Source organism: Cyprinus carpio, chromosome B6, assembly GCF_018340385.1.
Source record: "Cyprinus carpio isolate SPL01 chromosome B6, ASM1834038v1, whole genome shotgun sequence".
In the NCBI taxonomy this organism is placed as follows: Eukaryota; Metazoa; Chordata; class Actinopteri; order Cypriniformes; family Cyprinidae; genus Cyprinus; species Cyprinus carpio.
In genome coordinates, this window is record NC_056602.1 from 22907252 (window position 1) to 22929989 (window position 22738).

Below are 22738 nucleotides of genomic sequence, written 5' to 3' on the forward strand. Positions count from 1 at the left end.
AATATGGGTGATGTATTCTGCTTTTGTGGCATTTTTGTAGATGTTTCAACTATAGAAGCACACAACATCCGGTAGGTGACGCTTGCTCACTCTCATTGGCTACCATGGGTATTACATCAGAGGCAGCCCGATCAAGAGTCGTAAATATCAAACATGTTTGATATTCATGATTTGAGTTCTGGGACGCTCCATCTCGATCTGGAGCAGATAAATAATCGTAATGACACCTCACAATAGAGGACTGTCGCAAATAAACAATCATTTGTGACACGCCTTGAATTGGGCCACACCCCCTGATCGTTCGGGGCTGCAAATCGGCCTTAAAATTGGCCTTAAAATCTTCTAGTGTGTAGCCAGCCTAATTTAATATATTTTTACATTTTTCATCTTTTGGCAGATCTGAATTCAGCAGCATTTTTTCCAGTCCTCAGTGACACATGATTTTTCAGAAATCATTAGCACATAATATGCTGCTGTGGTGCTCAAGAAACATTCCTTATTATTATCAATGTTGAAAACAGTTGTGCTGCTTAATATCATTGTGGAAACCAATACATTTCTTCAAGGTTCTTTGATGAATAGAAAGTTCAAGAGAATGAAAATTAATTGAAACTTTATAAATGCATTCTTGCTGAAATAAAGTATTACATTTCTTTCTGAAAATAAAACATTTATATTCCAATTTGTTTCCCCAGTGAAATATCCATACTGTATACTTGTGTGAGAAACACTGATCACAGTCTTCACACATTTCTGCAAATTTATTCAGTAGCATTCACACTGCTATACAATTATTTGAAAGACTTTTTCCATGGTGGTCTAAAATCGTAATATTAAGAATTTCAGATGAACCCACCCATAAATTATGACTGTGAAGAACTGTAAAATGTTTTCTATCACCACTGTGACTTTTAGCACTTGCTTAACAAAACAAAAAGCACACCTTTCGTGGCTTGAGCTTGTCTTGCAGGTCGTACTGGCCAATGCCTTTGTAGCTAATGCCCAGCCACCACGGTATGCTCTGTTTGTCCTGTGAAAGGGATGAGATTTTTTTTAATTTTTTTTTAAATGAAACATAATTACTGCTTTGTCTGGCAATGGTAGTGAAATCAAAAGATCAAATAAGTCCAACCTACACAGCCATTCACATACAGTAGCAGCTATTTTAACAGCAATGTTTGATCTCCAAAGACATTTCTAATGATCTAAGCACATTTATAATTAGACCACACACATTTTACTAGTGGTTAATTATTTAACCAACCATAAATCAAAGGACATATTCATTATGGCAGCTTCAGTATTTATGTCTAGTTCTGTATTTCCTAAAATATCACATGATAAATCAAATCACACACCTTCACTTTGTAGTAATGTACTCCATATGCAGGCAAGGATTCAACTAAGGTCAGATACCTGTTGAACAACAGTATAGCACAGAAAGTTAAAAAAAGACAAAACCATCAAGGATGAAGAACATTTAACCCTAGCAAATCATCTATAATGTGTCACTGACAGCAGTCTTACAATTGATTTCTCTCAGTGCTTTCACAGTGTGGGACAATGTCAATATATCAAAGCAGCAGCACAAATCAAGTTGACAGAAATGACCTTGTCTCTTCCCAATGAGCTAAATATAAAGTGACACAGTGTGGCTAGACCCGTTGAAGGCAGTCACTATCATTAATGTGGTATGATTAATTACGCAGTTTTGCCTTTCAACAAACAACCGTGGAGCAATTATCAGAGGTAGAACAGCAGGCTCAGACTTGTAGCCCCTGTACCTACGTTCCTTAAAGTTGTCTATGTCAAGACATATAAATGATTAGTGTGCTTACCGTATGATAGCCTGTCCACGACTGAGGCCTTTCAGCTTCTTATAATGCTTGATAACTTTATCTTCACTAGAAGACAAGAGAGAGAAGCGTTATCATCCGCACAAGTGCAACACAACAGTTATTGAGCATGAGACCAACATGTGAATGTGCCATTTAAATGACGTGGCTAGTCAGACTATTAACCAGTCAGATATTACACCAGGTGCACCCATGTGTGAAATGCCATCTGGCTGGCTGTCCTGTGAATCACACACACACACACACAAACTGTTTGAGGCAATTATTCTAATAACCGGTTCCTCAAACACACAGACACATTGTAAGTATTCACTTATTACTAGGAAACAACAAAAAGGAATTTAATATGTCAGATGAACATTACAGGAAACTCGCACACCAATAAAATTACAATATATAGGCAATTTTTATGTATATAAACTCACAGCTGCTTTTGCATGCACTCGCACAGCTGTCTCTTAAACACTTGCACTAACACACAGCTGTTTCCTCACATACTCATTCCAACTCACACACTTCAATAATTGCTGTCTGTTAACTGGTTTACTGTCTTTGCTCCTCACACTCAATAGGGATTGATTAAAGCTGCCACAGCAATCCGTTTAAGGTGGTAGACTTCGACATCTAGACGTCTAGGGTTACACAAGCCAGAGGGCAGGCATCATTAACAACAAGCAAGTTAATTAACAAGGTTTGTTTGAAATTAACAGGCTGCAGCTTGCACATTACACCTGCAAGATCAATTCAAACCTGATGGATACAATCAAGTTTCTGCCTACATCATGTCCTACTGAATACTGTGTTTGACACAAAAATGTCATATTACAGAAGCTACCTTTATTTAGTACAAAAACAAAAATGCAGTCTTACCAGAATGCTAATGATGGGTGCTCCTTCAATACCGCAGTGGGTAAAGCTGGAAGCTTTTTTAAGTCTGATCTTGTGCTTTCATCACTGAAAATTAAAACAAAAACAGCATGTTAAAATTAAATACTTCAGAAATAAATACTAGGTGGCCTAGCTAAATATATGCTAGCTAGTGTATAAAAACTAAACACAGCAGTAGCGTAGATAGAATTATAGTATATAAGCTATAGCATTACTATAACATCTTTGTTGAGGCAAGTCTTTTTAAACATTTCATGTTTAAAATCTTTAAAACAATGTCCTTTTTAGGCATTAAAAGTGAGGCCTGAGATATGTACTGACAATTTAACACCTTCTTAAACATATTTTCCAAAACACAACCTTTAAATAGCACATCAGTATGATAACAACAATAGTATTAGAAATTAATAAAAAAGATTAACAGTCAAGCACAGATACTTAAAACACTCAAATAATAGATATTTTAATTAACAAATTGTTTAATTTTGATTTGATTTCGATTTAATGTTTTTTTTTTTATATCTCCTTGAAATGTGACATATTTTCAAAATGAAGTAGCAAACCTAAAAGAATATAAAGCATAAACAAAACAAAGTGTGATTTAAGAGATAACGATGTTTGTTTGAGGAGAGCAGATATCATTCTTTTGAAATAAAATGGTCAGGTGACAAGTGATGACACTGATAGACCGATGTTTGAATATTTTCTTCTAAGAGCTTCTTGATGTTTGAAAAGCACATTGGTTTTATCTTTTATTATCCTGCGGGAATTCCTTTTTAGATAAATGGGCTCCCACTTCAACTCTTACAGTTAAAACCAATCAGTGTTTAAATTTCATATCAATATGAGATGTGCATTTTGGCTTGACTTTTTATAGTTACTCAGAGCCTATATATAAAGATTAGATGTAAATGTAAAACTGAACTTTCCCATGTAAGGTTATAAATTCAAGCTGAAGTTAGTGATGATGTAGTGCTTGAGCTAATAGCATCTTATCTCAGTGAAGAAATTATTATATACTTCAATGTCAAAGTCTTCGACCTGAATATACAGGTAGAGCAAAGTGCTGTTCAATTACAAAACATGTTAAAAGTAATAGTTCTCAATTTTTTAACACTAAGTAATACCCTTTCAAAGTTGTATGATTTCTTTCTTCTGTGAAATAAAAGCATGCAATTACATTGACAAACTCCATCTAGTGCATTATTAAACTTTTCTTTTTAGGTGTTGCATGGAAAAAAGGAAGACATAGAGGTTTGAGTTAACAATGACAGAATTGTACTTTTTTTTGCGTCAACTATCCCTTCAAGAGTTAGGAGGCCACACATCTAACTACAACAAAACTACACAAAAAAACTGGCACCATCATGATGGACCAAAAGACATAATACCTGAATTCATAAAACAGGACAGCAGTGTTATTGAAAACCCTCATGTCATGGACTTCCAGACATCTGATCTGCTCTAAGCTTTGATCTGATCTTTTCCAAAACTGTCTTGAGGGTGCAGTGGGCATTATTGCTTTTACAGGAAGCAATTACTCAAGACAAAGCACAAGAACTGATCTAATTTTACAAAACAATGTAAAGCCACAACATTGGATTCAGAATACTTAGAAAAATAATTGAAAACAAAAGGAAATAGGTTACAGAACTGATAGTGTGTAAAACCTTTCTAACCCTGCTTATCAGCCCATTAATGCCTTGCTTGACAAAGCACCACTATATTCCCTGGCGCACTTTCCATTCCAAGCCAGTTGGTTCTGTGGTTCAGCAATTTACGATAAGTTTGAAGGTATAAATCTAGCAGGCTGGGTTGATGATGTGGTAAAATACAGTAAGCTGGTGCCCTGAGACCACAATGCCTTGTCAGCAATCTGGAATTCATTATGCTGTCTGTACTATCAAACAGTCGGCAAGGCGGGCAAATGCTTAACCCAGCACAAGCAACACATGGAGGAGTTAGAGCCATGTGTCAGCTTTTTCAAGAATACACCTACCCACATTGCAAGGAAATCAGTGGGAAATGGGTCATTTGAAGTCCGTGAATCGAAAGCAACTTTTGCTTCAAGGATTATCATAATAGTATTTAATAAAGTCCTCACTGTTTATTTTAAAAGTGGCATCACTTCCTGAACTTTCTATATTCTCTCTACAGAACTAGGACACATGGAGGGTGATCTTCTAGGAGAACCCCCGCTTGGTTGCTCCTGACATAAACTGCAGACAGATGACATCAGCATCCCGCATGACGCCCTATCGTCTGCCAACAGGAGATGTCTCCACTCCCTCTCACATCTATACAGTCTTAACAGTGGAGAGGATGAGGAGGAGGAGGTTTATAGAGAGGTGGGGGTCTTCTAACTTCCTACATAAACTTAAAGCCCTGGGCCTCCAAATGCAACCACTCAGGCTTTATGAGATCTGGGAGCCTTCATCCACATGGAAATAACAGAAACCAGAGGAAGAGAAGGTCTGAAGGCTTGCTGTATCCTAAACCCACTTAAACTATAAAAGGACACTATCAGTAATAATGATACGCTGTTACCAGAACTGCTCGACCGCACTGCCTAATTATTTGCCAGCAAAAATAAAAGCCAACAACAACTAAAAACAATAACACACATAAAAAAATTAATCACTTATCAAACTAGGCATTTTTTTTTTATTCTCTCTCTTTATATGCATTTATTATATCGTTATTGAAATATAATTTATTTAGAACACACACACACACAATGAAATGTACATCTGTTACTCATTGTCATATAATCAACCATGCACATCATGTGAGATCAACACGATTCCACGGAAAAGAAGAGCAGTGCCAATGTGTCACTTCCTGTTGTAGAAGTACCAGACATAGAATAGATGTAAAAGGCCAGAGTGTAAGTAGCTCCAATATGCCACCTGTGTACTCTAACCTACCATTTTTATGCAAAACCGTTTCAATATGTCCCTTTTTTGACAAAAACAAATCAACACAGAAAGAAAACAAAGCTTGTCGAGCCATTTTACAAGGTCTTTAACAAGTTCCCCACTGCTAAACAAAAGCAGTCTTTGTTGCAAGGTAAACATTTCCAGAGTAAAAGGGACTGTTTACACACACCTCTGTTCCCAATAGTGGACAAGCTTTGTTTTCCAATAATGAACTGCAAGGCTATTGAGAAAGAGTGACCAACACATGCTGAACCTTTCTGAGCAATTCTCCCTTATATATTTTTTTTTTGTGTTAACAGGTTGCTTTATCCCTACGCATCCCATTCACTGCTTCAAGATCAGTTCATGTTAACAGAGAAGGCAAAGAATTCCATTACTTACAATAACTAATCATTTGGAGTAAACCTCCTGAAAATTTATGAACTGAGAACTAGGAACTAGGTAATATACCTACTGGTAAGATGACGGTGATGTGCTTAGAAAGTGGGCAACATTTATAAACAACGAAAATCTCTAAACTGAATTATGCTCTGTCTTACACAAAATGCACATGCCAAGAGTCCTTTTTAAGGTTTAAGTCCAGAAATATCCAAGCCAGGGACATATACATCAGATATATTTACTGCCAGTTCTACTCACTTATTAAATGGTACCTTTGGAAATGATCAACTAGGGCTGGATTCACAACACAACACTGAGGCACACAGCCTAAACATGTGGATGTTACATTTCACTTGCCAACCAGAAAATATTTTATTTTTACTAGTTTATAAATAAACTTATAGCAGCATTTTTGCCATAATTTTGAACCATTTATATTAATAATTCAGAGCCAAACAAACTTAAAAATTGACTAAATAGCTCATGTATTTATAGATTTATAATAATCTATATTTCAGGGGTCGATTACCCCGATCTAATGCAATCTTCAATCCAAGACGTATATAGACTTTTCTTACCTTGTGTAGTCTCCGCATGCCTCCTAAAGAAAAGAGACATAAGGCTTGTGTTGATGAATCATTCAGACTGAACCTTTATACATGCTTGAGTCTTCAGTCAATGCGGTAAGAAGCTTAACTCCAGAGTGGGTTTACTACAGACCACAAGTCTCTAAACTTTGCATTAGATATTTGCCATTTAATTAAAAGTTGATCATTACAGTTAACTTAAATCGCATCCTAAGCATTCAATGCACAAACACAAACATGCAAAGAGGGGAAGTTGCTACAGTTCAGCGAAAAGATAAATGCAAATTCATGCGTAAAACAAGACGTACAGTAGCACGCACGTAACGTTAGTTGTAACCAGTTAAGTTGTAAAACAGCTTAAAAATAGTTCGCACACAAATTGCGTATTAAAATGACTCGCATAAGTCTGTCAAATTTAATCCAGAGTATTAAAAATTCTCACTCACCTGAACAGTGTATGCGGCTAACTTAAAAACGATTTCACTCTCCACTTCAATGTTTTCCTGTAAGTTTAAAGAAGGAAGCAGTTAAAACTATCGCTTTACTCATTCGGCTTTCGGTAAACACACCGAATCTAACTATTTATCCCACCAACCGTTTCCACACAGCACAGGTTCCCCTGTGGACGACACCATCTTTGTAAACAGACGTTGTTTTTTTTAACAATAAAACATCACTTTAGCTACCTCACACGCAATATATCATTACACGACTAACAGATTATTACAACAACACAATAATCTAGCACTTTAAACAATAAAAGTCACTAATATATTCGGAATGACAGAATGAAATAACTCGGACCACCCCAGGATGACATGGTACAGTCTGGGAGCAGGTTCATCATCTGCACTCATGTTTCAACGTGCATCAAAAAAACTTAACTCTAGAAAGCAAATAATGATAAAAACAAACTTTATCACTTTGAATAAATTGTTTTCACCACACGGTCGCGCCGGGGTAATTTCAAATAAATAACAATAGAAGTTCGTGGCTTTAGTACGACAGTTACAAAAGTAGATATTTAATCAGTCAACATGGGGTCGCTGTACAGCAACGAGTAAAATCCCTCAACCACTCAACCACGTCATCTGCAGCGTCGCGTGAGGACTCGGATCACACCATTCTACCCTACACAGACAAATGGCTGATTACTAACAGCAATCTAGCAAATATTTACTTATATTTAAAGCTAAATATATATTACTTTAACAATAAATGTATATATAAATATGATAAGCTTTAAATAGAAAATAAACTGTTGCAAAATGGACACTCTTTACTGTATATACGTGTATTTTTCAATACAACAATTCAGCGCTACTCAACTGGCTCAAGGGCCATACTATATATATATATATATACATATATATATATATATATATATATATATATATATACATACACACACACACACACACACACACACACACACACTTTATATAAATTTTATATTACATCAAAATGTGAATGCAAAATATTAAATAAAATGCTAAATAAAATTACATACAAAAACTTTGAAATGGCTCGAGTAATAAAAAAAAAAAATTAGTATTTCCCACCATTTTTGCTGCAGTGGAAAGCATCAAAGCTGTAGCTACAAGATAGTCAAATACTGTGGGTGAATCCAAACGGAAGTGAGCATCCCTATGCCCTACTCCCTTCTAAGGGAATACTTTGTATCACATTAAAATAAAGACAAATTTAATCAGCCTATTCTACTTACGTTTGTATGTGAAGTCGAAATCAACCCCAACTTTGCTTTAAAATGCATTGCAAGAGCTCCTAACTGAAGATCACATGATCACGAATAGAAATCACTTCCATGAAGTGATCATCACATGTTCCCTTCTCTAACGGACTTCTGGAAGGGCCCTTCATGAAGGGATTCAGTTGATCACTTTCATTTGGAATGTCCCTACAAATGGCGTCCCCTAATTTCGAAATTGTGTGATTTACAATAGCATGTATTTAGACACAAACTGAGAAAATCTGTCAGAGTGAGTTCAGTTCATACTTCTTTTCTTTCTTTATTAAATGTGTTGGGCTGAATTAGATTTGGTGGTTCAATAATAGCTGTTATAGTGGAAAGAGGTTAGAGAGGAGCCAGCCAACCCAGCAGCATCATGCTGTGTCAGGGCTGTCATCTGTAAAAGCCCGTAATCAAAAAGAACTTAATGGAAGCCACCTGCCAAGCTCTTTTAAAGCCTTACCAAAAAAAAAAAAAAAAAAACTTCAATTGACAATTGTGGTAGAAAACATAAGAAACCAACACTACAGTACATTATTATACAGTATTAGTTGTTTTGATCTGTGACATGATTTTAATACTTGGATCACTTACATTGTAGACAGATATCTTAGCATTCCTGAAAAACAGTTCAACGGTGGTAGCATCTTTCAGATATGCAACACTCTCAATGTAAAACCTACAAAAAACACAACAACAATCAGTGCAGAACATAAATTTACTCTTATAATTAACTGAAACTAACAAACATTGCATATGAAGAGAAAAAAGATTTGGTCAATCCCAATGCCAAATCTTCGCTCCTCTTGGTCTATGCATATCTTGTATTCGCATGTTGAAGTTGCATCCGCATGTCTGTGCAGCTGGCGCCCCCTATTGGATAGCCATCCAACATGCAAATGAGTAAATCTGAACTAACCTGACTTGGAATTTGAGCTCAAGAGGTCCACTCTTTTTGGAAAAGTCATGGTCCAGCACCCTGCGATCCAGCTGAAGCCAGTTCGTCTGGCCCCTGATGAACGGCAATAAGTTCAATGGAATACTTTCACATAAGAAACACACATCTGCTGTAATGATGACTTTTAAAGATTTGTAAGATCTACATCATATAACCTCACATGTTGTGTATGATCCTGAATGTGCTTTGTCTGAAAGAATGAATGAATGAATGATCAAAGGATCTTAGCACTGGCAAGAATCCAAAGTAAGCAGGTAGGTATTTAAAAAATTATCTTGTAAAACTGGAATTACCTCTAAAGCCCTAACTAAGCCTTTTATTCAAAAGCATGCAATTTGACAAAGACTTATAGTAGTTCAGTAGAAGTTAAGTTCTTATTTGTGGTTGTCTGGCTAATGATTACATACTATAAATTAATATATTTAAAGATCTACCCAGGAGCGTCTTTGTATTAAGTGGCGAAATAGTGCTTAATAAGCAAGATTTCAAAAAAACATAACTACATCTTTCTATGCAATGACAACAAACACTTCACCAACTTACTTCTCATCAATGAAGGAGATTCCAAAGTATTCTTTCTCTTTTAGGTTAAAATGCGATGAAACCAGATCCAGGAGATCCCGGGACAACAGTTTTGGCTGTTTTAGAGAAAACAGGTGTTATTTATTTTTATTCCATACATTATCTGTCCGTCTGTCTATGAGTTAGTGCTGTGAGTTAGCTTTACCTGGACTAGCAGTTCCAGCTGTCTGTCATCTAGCAGAAGTACCTGACACAGCCGGCCCTCCGTCATCTGTCAAAGTCAAACACACATCCAGTTAATCTTAAAATATTCAATATTTGTATTTAACTAATTCATAAAAATATGGTAATGAAACACCATATTGTTTAAAAGTTTGGGATTTTAAATGAATATTTTTAAAACAACACAACCATCCACAACAAAAAAAAAAATAACAAATTTTAATTTAACAAAACATCATCATATTAAAAAAACAGCACAACTGTTTTCATCATTATTAATAAGAAATGTTTCTTTAGCACCACATCAGAATATTAGAATGATTTCTGAAAGATCATGTAAATAATGGCTCCTGAAAATTCAGCTTTGCCATCATAGGAATAAATTACATTTTTATAATTAATATATAATATAGTTTCTATTATATATATTTTATATATTTAAAAAAAATAATTCAGCATAATTGGTGAGCATAAGAGACTTTCAAAAACCTTAAAAAAATCATACCAACCCCAAACTTTTAAAGAGTAGTGTATTTAATTTTTTTTTGATCCTGTATGTGTGTGTAATATTTTGAACTCCTCCATGACCTCTAATACAGATTTAGACATCATCATAACCTACTGCTTTACTTATAAACACTAATCCAATGTGAGGAGAGTGTGTCCTCTGACACTGGGTTAATAAATTGGATTGTTTTTCTCATTGGGAAGATTGATCTCTGTGTAGAGTCAGCGGGATTTAGATGTGATCTTGGCAGCCTCTTAGCAGGGTGACTTTAGGAGCATTCAGCAAAGTCAGAGGAAAAACTAAAATATGAACATAATTCTTATTTTATTATTATTCACATAACCTTTATATATCATACATATTAATTAAACGAAAAAGTACTAATTATGTATGAACTTATTTAGGGTGATTTAGAATGGGGAGAGAGAGAGAGAGAGAGAGAGAGAGAGAGAGAGAGACTAAAAAAATTTGAACTGATGTAAACCTGAACTTGTAAGAACACATTGTTCTCCTCACCATGTCTAGTAAAACGCTTATATTTTTTTCCGTGGTTTACATCATGTTTCCTTACACAATAGCTGTGCAGCTGCATCTGAAAGCCCTTTATGTACAAGACTAAGCCTTAATAGAATTCATTATAGCCTAATCTGAGTGAATCATAGTCATGTGAAATTCCAAACTCTAAATCTTTTTACTGTTCAAAGCTGCCCCTGATAAGCTTTATCATGATATGATAATACAACCATAATTATGTATAATCAATCCACCCTCATCTTATTTTTAATACTGCATTAAATCAGTTGCAAAATTATTAACACACACAATTAACTTTTCTCCTTCATGCATTAAAATGGTGATAAGCTTGAAGATTCAACACGGAGCATGCGTGAATTCTGCTTAATTAATGAGAACCAAACTATCTCTCTTCACCAGATCCACCAGTGTACATGTACTGATAGCAGTTGATTAATTAACCAAAATTAGCAACTCTCATGTGAATTCACCAACTTTCTTTTTTTTATAATATAATATAATATAATATAATATAATATAATATAATATAATATAATATATAATATATAATATAATATATATAATATAATATATAATGATTTGTAAATAATTTTAGATTTTAATAATACTTGGTACGGTATTTCTTGAAGTGTAAACATTTCTTAAATGTAATTGTGATCACACAAGACCTATAATAAGCTAATTACTGAATAAGAGAGAAAAATGTGAGGGCCAGTTGCTATAAAGAACAAGGACCTGCATTTAAAGCGTCTTAATTGAGAGAATGATTGGTGTTGTTAATTACACAGGCTCCATTGTCTAAGCTTGGATAAGACACTATAGAAACCCTTTTACAGGACTATAGCCCAGCCCGATGAATGTTTAAAGAAACCATTCAAAAAAATTTTTTTTTTTTTTTTATGAAACATGACATAGAACATGCATACTAATAACAATACATCTTCTTGCTGACCCCCACCCCATCCCCAATTTATTCCAAATGGAGAACATTACTTGAAATTCATTCTGTGTTTTGCTTAGCTTAATTTGAGTTTAATATTTACTTTTTGATTAGATCAATACCATAGCGGTCAATAACCACTACCATATATTAGGAAAATCTGTTCCACAGCAATGCAGCAAGCCTCACTGGCTTTGAGTTGAACTTTATCTTGCCAAAAACAATGCTCTTGAAAGTGCTTTACACTAGACTCAGCATCATATTTAATCAAAATTAATCATCCACCACTTCCCTGCCCCCTAAGACTTTCTTATCCCCCACTAAAAAGCCCTCCACTTATCCCTGAAAAAACACCCACTTATGTATTTTCTACTTGTCCAGTATAGATTTACTCATGCAGGGATCTCACTTGTTTGTGTATTGTCAGACTCTACGCTCTTCACTATTCACTAAGTGGCTGTTATATCAGTCTGCTAACTCATGTTACAGATCAATGCAGACAAAGAAGTTAGTATAGAGTTTGGGATCTATAATGAATTTTTAAATTTATGATTTTATACTTTAATATCTGAAGACAATTGAAGCATAATGGATTTGCATTTGTGGGAACTAAGCCATAATATGTGTTGTGCCTGCGGGGGAAGGGAATGAGTGACCATGCAAAACGAGAGGGTCATGTGATGTATAATGCTCTTGACATATAGGTCATTCACCCTGAATTATAATCTGAGTTCAAACAAAGCCCCATACTCCCTCTCCAAAAACATACACACACATGCTTGTGGACACAGTTATCACTAGCTCTAATTAAAAATAGTACTTAAACTATTATTAGTAGTACCACTAGCTCCAAACTTGTCTTAGTTTCAGACAAGCATCATCTGTGACCAGAAGACCCTTAACCTCTGCCATGCACGAGTGTGAGTGTCCAATCTTACACAAACAAAACCGTCTCAGGGTGAGTCACAAGAAAAACAAAACGATGAAATGACTCAGACCTACCAGTCCTAAAACTACGTCAAACACTTAAAAGAAAAAAACATCTGGAGAGAAGATCTGTCTGGATGTATAAATATAACTCAACTGTGGAGTGACTCCCAATAAAGTTGATTAAAGAAACACATAAATAAAATTGGCAATTAAAATTCTAGTTAAATTTTGATCAGTTTCTCTCACACATCATATGGGCTCAGACCATGATCATTAACAAACTTGGAATAATACGGACCTCTTTTATGGTTTCATATTGTGCTTTTTGGGCATTTGTGAAGCTTCACGGCCCACAGTATGGTATCCATTCACTTTCACCATATAAAAAAAGAGCTGTGCTAGCATCCTGTAAACAAATGATTTTTGTTTGAGAGAAGAACAAAATAATATATAAAATAAACCTATAAAATGCAACCATGGACAAGTCGATTGAATCCAATGATCAATCTGAAGTCCATAAGCCAAACATTAAATACAAAGCAGTCCAAACAAATGAGGTTTTGCTAGATTAGTTTTACTACTATTACTGTTCTCACTGACATATTGTATTGTGATATAGAAACATCACCTGGCAGTCTGTGCACTTGACAGTCAGTTTGCTCTTACTAAACTGCTATGTGACATTTTTCACACAGTGTCCACATGGTCAATAAACATCTGTCTTCACAGAGTTTGAAAAAAGTTGTGGTTCCACAAAAACGTTAGACACTTTCTCCAAATGCTTTACATACAATTCACATACAACTTTAAAATATATAAGCTCACAGATTTCTGTGAGGACAAGCATTTTTTCATCTTGACTTCTGAAGAAACCACATCAGTGTTTATACATTATATATTAGATACCATGAATTACTGAATCCAGGTTAATGTTATTAGAACAGCATTCCTTAGAATCAATGACATCATACAGACCACAGCACAAAAATAAGAGAAGAAACAGTGACACTTACACTCATTTAAAAAAGAATGAGCAGATAGTGCTATGACAACATCCAAAAGAACAATTTACATTCATATTTTGACTTAATAGAACTACTCTCAATAAAACTCAAATAAATTTTGTCAGACACCTACTGGAGTAGTTTGGTCATCAGTTACACACCCTCATGTTGTTCCAAACCCATATCCCTTTCTATCTTCCATGACGCAAAAAAAAAAAGTAGTTTTACGTACTGTACGTTGAAAGTGAATGGTGGCAGCAGCTGTCAAGAAAGAGTTTAATTGAATAATAAATCCATTTTTAGTTGTTCCTCACATAAACTATCACGTGGGTTCAAAGACTTGGAAGTATTCATATAGGCTACTTTTATGATACTTTTTTGTTGTTGTTTAGCTAGACTCTAGAAAATCCCTGGTCTCCATTCACTTTCACAGCTACTAGCCTACATTTAACTAAATTCATCCTTTTATGTTCCACAGAAGAAAGAAAATCATACAGGACCAACATGAACATGAGTTGCCTAAATGATGACAGAATTTTTATTCTTGGCTAAGCACACCTTTTAATTTAGATTTACACTAATGCTCAAAAGAATGGGGTCAGTTTTTTTTTTTTTAAATGAAAGTTATGTTAACCAAGGCTGCATTTATTTGGTCAAAAATACAGTAATATTTGTACAATTTAAAATAACTGTTTTCTTTTTTAATATATTTTAAAATGAAATTTATTTCTGTAACAGCAAAGCTGTATTTTCAGCAGCCCTAACTACAGTCTTTAGTCTTACATTATTCTTCAGAAATCATTCTAAAATGCTGATCTGGGGCTTAAGAAACATCTCTTATTATTATCAATGTTAAAAACAGTTGTGCTGTGCTTAATATTTTAGTGGAAAATGACATGCATTTTTTCAGGATTCTTATATTAAAAAACATTATAAAATGCAACATTATAAATTACCTTTAATGTTGTCCATTTAATGCATCCTTGATGACTAAATGTATATTGAATAATATATATGACCCCAAAACTTTGAATAGTAGTGTACATGACATACATATAGACATCTCATACCTGGTAGACATCTCCCAGATCATGACACCATGTCTGCAGGAACCTCCTACAGGGCACAAGCCCATCACTGTAGCATCTCCTCAGCACCTGTTCAGCCACAGTCCACACTAACTGACTTCCAGAGGCCAGCAGATCCTCTATGCCACAAAAAAAGCCCAGCGCCATCCCTGTTTGTCTGGCACACTAAGAAGCTGTGTGCTCCCTCTGAGGCTGATGTAACCTAACTGGAGCCTGGAAGAGCCAGGGTCAGAATGCCACTGGCTGGGTTAGAGGCTCTGTATGTAGGCTTCTGTCCAAGACTTTCCCCCTTGGAAGAGCACACAGAGAGAGGGCAGGCCACAAACAATCCACACTCAGAGACAAGCCTATAGACATACTCAGTGATGCACACACTCATATACAAAAGAATGTGAGCAGTGCACTCACATACACATATGTACGCAAATTGTACACAATGACAGTCCCAGCCGTGCCAGTCCCTTCTCATAAACAAAAGTTGTGGTTTCTCTGGGCTTTTCACAAGTGTATGTCTTTTGTGACCAACGTTTTACAGACACTTATATAAGACCAATCAAATGAGAATGTTTTGTTAGTCATAGCGATTAAAATAAAGACACACAACTTTTTAGATATGGCTCTTATTAAGAAGGTAAGGGTTACTAGCTGCTTCTGTATGAAATTATGTTTGTTAAGGGTGTAGTTTCCGCCAGACGCCACGCTTCTCCACCCGGCATATTCCATAAAGAAAAAATTGTATAAAAATACCTACTTTCATTTGAGCCATACGTAATATACTGTAGGAGGTTGATGTGTTATGACCAACGCCCAAACTCTACAGCAAATTATAGAGGAAATTTAAAGGTCTTCATTGGACAAAATGGAAAAAAATAGGCCATTTTCCATCCTCTCAGTGAACCCCTCAACTAAATCTATCATCCATTTGACCTCTAGGTTTCCACAGCATCATTTCCTCTTCCAAATTTGTTTGTAGCAATCCAAAAGGATGTTTTTCTTTCTCCTCCTGCTGTCTGTGCATGAGTTTGGGGCCTTGCATTACACATCTTGGGGTAGAGTTCAGAATTAAAGGTCATTCTGAGAGGGATTCGTACAAATCGCGGAGGAACATGCACACACAGCTGTCATATTTGGCAGAAGTTGATAGGAAAGCACTAGAAATGAAGGGATGTGATGCAAACAGACTCTTAATACTAAGAGAAAAATAGCTAGAAATGAATCAAACACTTGAATAGGATTTAACTTGCTAAAATTGCTTATCCCAGGAGGTAAACAGAATCTCAAAATGATGCAAACAAAGTCCATAGAGAGAATGGAGAAACACAAGAAGTAAACAAGTAAGTTAAGTGGCAGCTTCATAGTTAAAAACTACTAAGAAAAATGGGCCAATCAATACAGACCGTATGCACTTATAAAAAAGGTCTAGGAAGACTGCACTTTTGTGACAACACAATAAGTGATGTGATAAATTACAGTAGTTATGCACACAGACATATGTGCATAGAGTATTTTTAATCAAGACAATACACACAACACATGTCAGGGCTCCAGACTGCGACCAAATGGTCATATTTTGTGACCATTTCTTCTGCCTGTGCAACTAAATTTTGTGTGCGGTGGCACTGGCGCGACCACCGCGCTGCCATTTCTGTTGCATATGAGAAACATCAAACGGCAAAAGAAACTGAAAGCATAACAAAACCGCGCTACTCGTTTGAACTGTGCAGCATGTGTAGAGTATAGAGCATGGTTTGACGGCCCATTCACATGGGGCGTCGGCATCAACGGCTCTCGTTTACTTTGAATGGAGTCAAGCGTTGGCGAAATGAATTGTGGGTCCATCGCGCCGCGTTGGGTCTGTTGCTCGTGGCAGAAGTTGAAAACTTTTCAACTTTTCAAGTGCCAATGCAGGCGTCCTCCAATCAGATCGCCTTATGCAAATACCCTAGCGCAGATGTTAGCTAATCGCGTGCATGCAACACCAGAAAACTAATTTGATTGGCTGTTATCACTATGACGGTCGCGTTAGCACCAAACTTCAGAAACGCCCTCCGTCAAAGCGTTAACACTGGCGCCCCGTACGTCAGCACAAGCGTAAAGGTGCGCGCAGCAAAAATGAAACAAATATTGAGGAAACGATAGATGGTTTTCAAGTTAAAGTAAAGTAAAAGACAAGAAGATTTTAAAACCAGAGAGGGTGAACATGTTGATATTCATGTGGGGAAAAACATGCAACCACCATCAACAAAAGCAGTTTATTTTACTTTTCTTTTTGTTTTCATTTTAAAGAGCTTGATATCTTTGCTGTTTACCTCACGTTACGCTATGGAGGCTCTTTTTTTTGATTCCTCATTGTTTGCTAAACGTTTTGTAATTTATTAGTTGGTATATAATATAGCATGTGGTGTATGCCATGCCTCATCTTATTCGTTTTTGTTAATAAACATTTTTTAAGCTAGTTTGTCATTGTCATCTTACTGTTTTATTGTTGTTGTGCTTTTTAATTAAGAATAACAATGAATCCATCTGTTGTTTTAGTCTTAAAAAGTGAAAGGTGTAAAAAGTGACAAGATCATGATTTCGCGAAAGCACGTAAAAAGCCCGGCTTATAACGCAAAAGAGGAACTCCCGTTCACAAAGTTCAAATCACAAATAAGCTAAAAAGAGTGGGTTGAATGTTAACCACTGTCGTTTCCATATAGCTAACTATAAACTATGATAAAGCATGCATTGATTAATCCCATGTTGTAGCGCAAAATAAATAAATAAATAAATATTGCGGCTCGTGCGACCAACTGAGAAAGTTAGTTGTAAAAAAGAGAGACCAGTGGGAAGAATGAGTCTGGAGCCCTGCATATATTTGCTTCAATGTAAAAGGTAATAGAGAAACACTACTGTTCAAAAGTCTGGGTCGGTAAGATTTAAAAAAAAAAAAAAAAAAAAAAAAAATGTTTTTGAAAGAACTCTCTAATGCTATATTAATATTGTAAAAATATTAAAAATTAACTGTTTTCTATTTTAATATATTTAAAAATACAATTGAATTTATTCCTCTGATGGCAAAGCAGCCATTACCTCAGTTATTTTTTTTAGAGTTAGAAAGTTCAAAAGAACGACATTTATTTGAAAGAGAAGCCTTTTGTAAGTTTATAAATGTCTTTACTGTCACCTTTGATTAATTTGTCCTTTTTACCACACACTTTGTAGCTCATGAAAATCAGCCTTTTATATAATATACAGCATTATAGACTATGAAAGCTAGCGAAAGTAAAGACAAACCTCTTGCAGTCCCACAGTTCCAAACATGACTATTTATATGGACAAAAAGGCAAAAAAAAAAAAAGAAAGAAAAGAAAAGGAAAAAAAACAAGCTGTTGCATTAAACAAGATTTAGTTTAAAAAGCCTCCAACCATGACTGAAAAAGTTGTGATCCTTGCTCAACAGTTCCCTCACGACGCAGCCATTGATGTTAAGCACTGATTGGATGCTGGGAGGCAAAGAGTCAAGGGTTTAAGTGCATTCTGAGAATTCAAAGAGCCTGTGGCATTGGTAAGAGTAAACAAAGGGGTTGGAAACAGGGCAAACTGTAGTGTAGCATTGATCTGTAAGAGCCTTACCCCTCAACCTTAGTGTAAATCTATAAGCTGAAAACAAATCAAATTAAAAAAAAAAAAAAAACCGAAAAAAAGGAAGCATTTCATTTGTAATGTAATATAATGTAATAGGTTTCTGAATGAGGCAATGTGCATTCAAATATTTTTGTATAATCACCACTAAACCATACAGAGTGAACCAATTTCTTTTTTTTCTTACGTGACTCCATTGGCTCTTTATTTCTCAAATAATAAAATTAAATAAAAATAAATATAAAAAATATAAAATATTCATAAAATATTTTTTGGAATGCAGTACTGATCACCCTTTAAGTTTTACTCAATAATGACTAGCTGTCTTATCCTTAAATATATATTGTTTTATTTTATTTTAGATTGATATTTCAGACTTATAAATTCCATTTAAGATACAGTATTATTAATATTCAAAATCAATTAGCTAATAGGCCTACTTCAAACTTCAAAATATATTAACATATATTTTAATTGTTTTGCATGAATATGACAAAATCTCCTGTTATATAAATTTGTTGATTAATGAATCCTTGCAGATTATAAATTTAGCTCAGGACTGAACACACTGAGGAATATGAAGTTGCAAGTCATTCCCAGTGGAAGGTCTTAGGTAATTCGCTGGGGACATCTGACAAAAAGTATCTGGTTAAACCTCTCAGATGTGTGTTTGTGTGTGTGTGTGTGTGTGTGTGAGAGAGAGAGAGAGAGAGAGAGAGAGAGCGCACAAGTCCCAAAACACAAATGCACATACATGAAATACTCAAAGTACAGGCTGTAAATATGGAATGCAAGTACAAACACACACACACAACATGAGGTTCACACTCAAGAGCTCATCTATGAAAGGAAAATAACTGCCTGTATTCACCAACACACAGAGCAACCAAGGTCCGCATAATGCCTGCACCTTTAAAAGTAAACACAGCTGTAGCTTTTGAAGCCATATTTTAGGCCGAAACTCAAAAGAAAGCATATTGTTAAAGACTTTCACATCAATGTGTGGTAAAAACATCAAATGGCAAATTTAATTTCCACATGTTGTGTTCAAAAGGCAAAAACATCTGGGAGAAGCATGCCCAGGAGCTAGTGATGGGTTACGCTTTGGTTTGCGTGTTATGCATTATTAATACAAACATTACATGTTATTGCCACAGAAAAGGTGGCGATACAATTACAGCTTCGCCTGGCATTGAATGATGACCTCACACACTGGCACTTGTTCGGTGTCGTGTACATAAACTCAAGCTCTCAGTGACATGGGATCCTATTCATTTTAATGGCATTGACGCTTGATGGCACCCTGCTGGTAATTAAATGGCTATTGTATTTCCAACACAAACAAGACAACTGCATGTTGTGTTATGTGACATCAGCAAATTTGCATAACTGGGCCAGATGGGGGAGGGGGGGGCATGATACCAGTTGAATTTAAAAAAAAAAAACATTCTTAAAATCATAATGAAAAAGAATACATTATTGTCTCGTTGATGCTGTGATCAAAAGCTTTTTATCTCTTGAGTCCAAATCATCTGCAAATGAACAGTCTCTGTCAAGATTCATTAAGACAGTTTTAAAATCAAACAGATGCTTCCAGCAAAAAAAATATGTCCTCTATCCATAATATTCCTTTCTCCAGTCAAAACGTCATCTCATCTGAATCAGGAGAGAAATATGCATGGATCAAGCCCGTTTACAAGCAAAAAACAAAACAAAAAAATCTAAAACTGTTCTAAATAACTATGTCATTGTGTTTTGATGTGAGAGGACAACACATTTTTCACTGGAGGAAGCATTATTATGGATTATAGACTGGATTTATTTTGGCCAGAAGTGATGGTTTAACGATAAAACACCTTAATGATGGATTTGTTTCTAACAAACACGCAGCTTTTCACTTTACAAGATGTTAACTGATGGACTGGATTCGTGTGAATTACTTGCAAATTATTGTGATGTTTTTATCAGCTGTTTAAACTCTCATTTTGACGGCACCCATTAACTGCAGAGGATCCATTGGCGAGAAAGCGGTGCAATGCGAAATCTTTCAAAATCTGTTCCAATAAAGAAACAAACTCATCTAGCCTACATCTTGGAAGGCCTGAGGGAGAGTAATTTTTTAGCAAGATTCAGAGACATTTTATTGGCTAAAATGTTTTTTTAAAAAATCTGTCTTTTTCTCTTTGTTTCAGTCTTTATCTTTCTCTCGCCAAGAGAGAACTCCCATGGTTACATTCATACACTGATTTGTATTAATGAGCTAATTTCCACTGAGATCCCAGAGGAGGGCGTCACAGAACTGCCATCCTCATCATCCATGTGCAGTCCCCCAGCATAGCAATAATGTGACATCAATTACCAAATGCAATATGAGCATATTTAATTGGCTGAAAGGGGAAGGCATTTCATGCATCCAGAGGGCATACACACTTAGATATGATGGGTATGCAGCTGGTTCAAAGTACACGCGTGCATATCAACAGCTGATGGCCCCAAAAGTGTGCATCACTATGCACTGAGAAGTGCACTGTCTGCATTACCCTTTCATTACTGGGATGCCTTCCAAACCATTCAGCTACTGTACAGAGCCAACACCGCACGGCTGTTTGACCAACCTCCTGACTGACTGAAGTCTCTGTTGGGTTACAGATGGTTTGACAGGTGGATTGCTGGAAGGAAAATCAATAATATTCTGAAGTGAATGAAAAGAGTTATAATATCAAACTGCCGTTTCGCAGTCTGTAAAAATAATAATGCTTTTTCATAACCGAGAGAGATCAAAATCAGTCAGACATAATCAATTCAGCTGTTACATTTTAATTTAAAATGCCTTTGGGGGAAAAAGCATGGGTCTCTGATCTTTGCTTTAGTATTAAAGTTTTGTTTTTAAAGTTTGTAGCATTACAAAATAGTTTGTGATAGAGGAATTCCAGCCATACACTACTGCTCAAAGATGTAGGGTCACAAACATTGACCAAGATGACAGTACAGACATTTCTAATGTTACAAAATATTTGTTTAAAAAAAAGCAGCTCTTTTGAAATTTTATTAATCAAAGAATCTTGAAAAAAAATAAGAAAAAAATTATCACCCTTTCCACAAAAATATCAAGCAGTACAATTGTTTTCAACATTAATGTAAGAAATGTTTTCTAGTCACCAAATAAGGATATTAGAATGACTTCTGAAGGATGGAGTAATGATGCTAAAAAAAATTTAGTTTTACCATTGCAGGAATAAATTATTTTTAAAACATACAGTTATTTTATATTGTAATAATGCTTCAGAATACTACTGTTTTTACCGTGTTTTTGAATGGTAGTGTATCTAATGAATATTAATATCAGAGACTTTAGCATGCTCACTTTTGACTTGGGCTAGTGAGCAACTACCCAGCCACTACCTTGACAACCCTAGAAACTATACAATACATAAAATCCAATACACAAGCAATACATAAAATCCATTCAGAAATCCAAAAAATTGACATCTTTATGAAGATTAAGAAATATAAGCTTTTACGACTTCATGAATATTTAAGCTTAGGCGTTTAGATTACAGTAAGTCTTTGCTTTATGTGTCCTGGTGAGGTTTTAGTATCTGGGCTGTCACAGTGAGCCTATTGAAGTGTCTACTTGACTGGGATTTGGGGCTGATGTAGGCCATAGCACACTGTGCTGTGTTATGTTGGAACCTCTGAACCATGACAAAAAGGATGGGTGTGAGTGTGTGTGTGTGCATAACACAGATGCCACAGAGCAGACGGGGGGAGGTGGTCACTGCTGCTTCTGCCCAGCGCTCTGCGCGTACTGTCTGTCTGCCCCCTCTAATAAGGTCCCCTCGGGACTGTGGGTGCAGGGACTTTGCAGAACGGTAGATTGAGAACGTGGGGCCACTGGGTTTAAATATCATTTGCAAGAGATGAAAACCATGAATGGATTCTCGTAGTTTCACTGTAGGGGGGGCAGACAATGGCAAAGAAAAAAAGTGTGAGTGAGAGTGCAAGAA

General features: G+C 35.7%; 1 protein-coding gene across 4 annotated transcripts in view; it reads right to left on the reverse strand.

The window, feature by feature from the left end:
* Window positions 1–22738, reverse strand: part of frmd4ba (FERM domain containing 4Ba) — a 47990-nt gene that overhangs the window by 18545 nt on the left and 6707 nt on the right. Inside the window, exons 1-11 of one of the 4 annotated variants that reach the window (XM_042726339.1) lie at window positions 15090–15502; window positions 10087–10152; window positions 9903–9997; window positions 9321–9413; window positions 8996–9080; window positions 7098–7154; window positions 6643–6665; window positions 2727–2810; window positions 1839–1904; window positions 1359–1416; window positions 944–1030 (exon numbers count right to left, since the gene is read on the reverse strand). In XM_042726339.1, coding sequence (XP_042582273.1) covers window positions 944–1030; window positions 1359–1416; window positions 1839–1904; window positions 2727–2810; window positions 6643–6665; window positions 7098–7154; window positions 8996–9080; window positions 9321–9413; window positions 9903–9997; window positions 10087–10152; window positions 15090–15254 — 879 coding nt within the window. In that variant the 5' untranslated portion in view covers window positions 15255–15502. Of the gene's footprint in view, window positions 1–943; window positions 1031–1358; window positions 1417–1838; window positions 1905–2726; window positions 2811–6642; window positions 6666–7097; window positions 7155–8995; window positions 9081–9320; window positions 9414–9902; window positions 9998–10086; window positions 10153–15089; window positions 15519–22738 lie in introns of those variants that run through there. The other 3 variants (XM_042726338.1, XM_042726337.1, XM_042726340.1) reach the window with 3 other exon arrangements.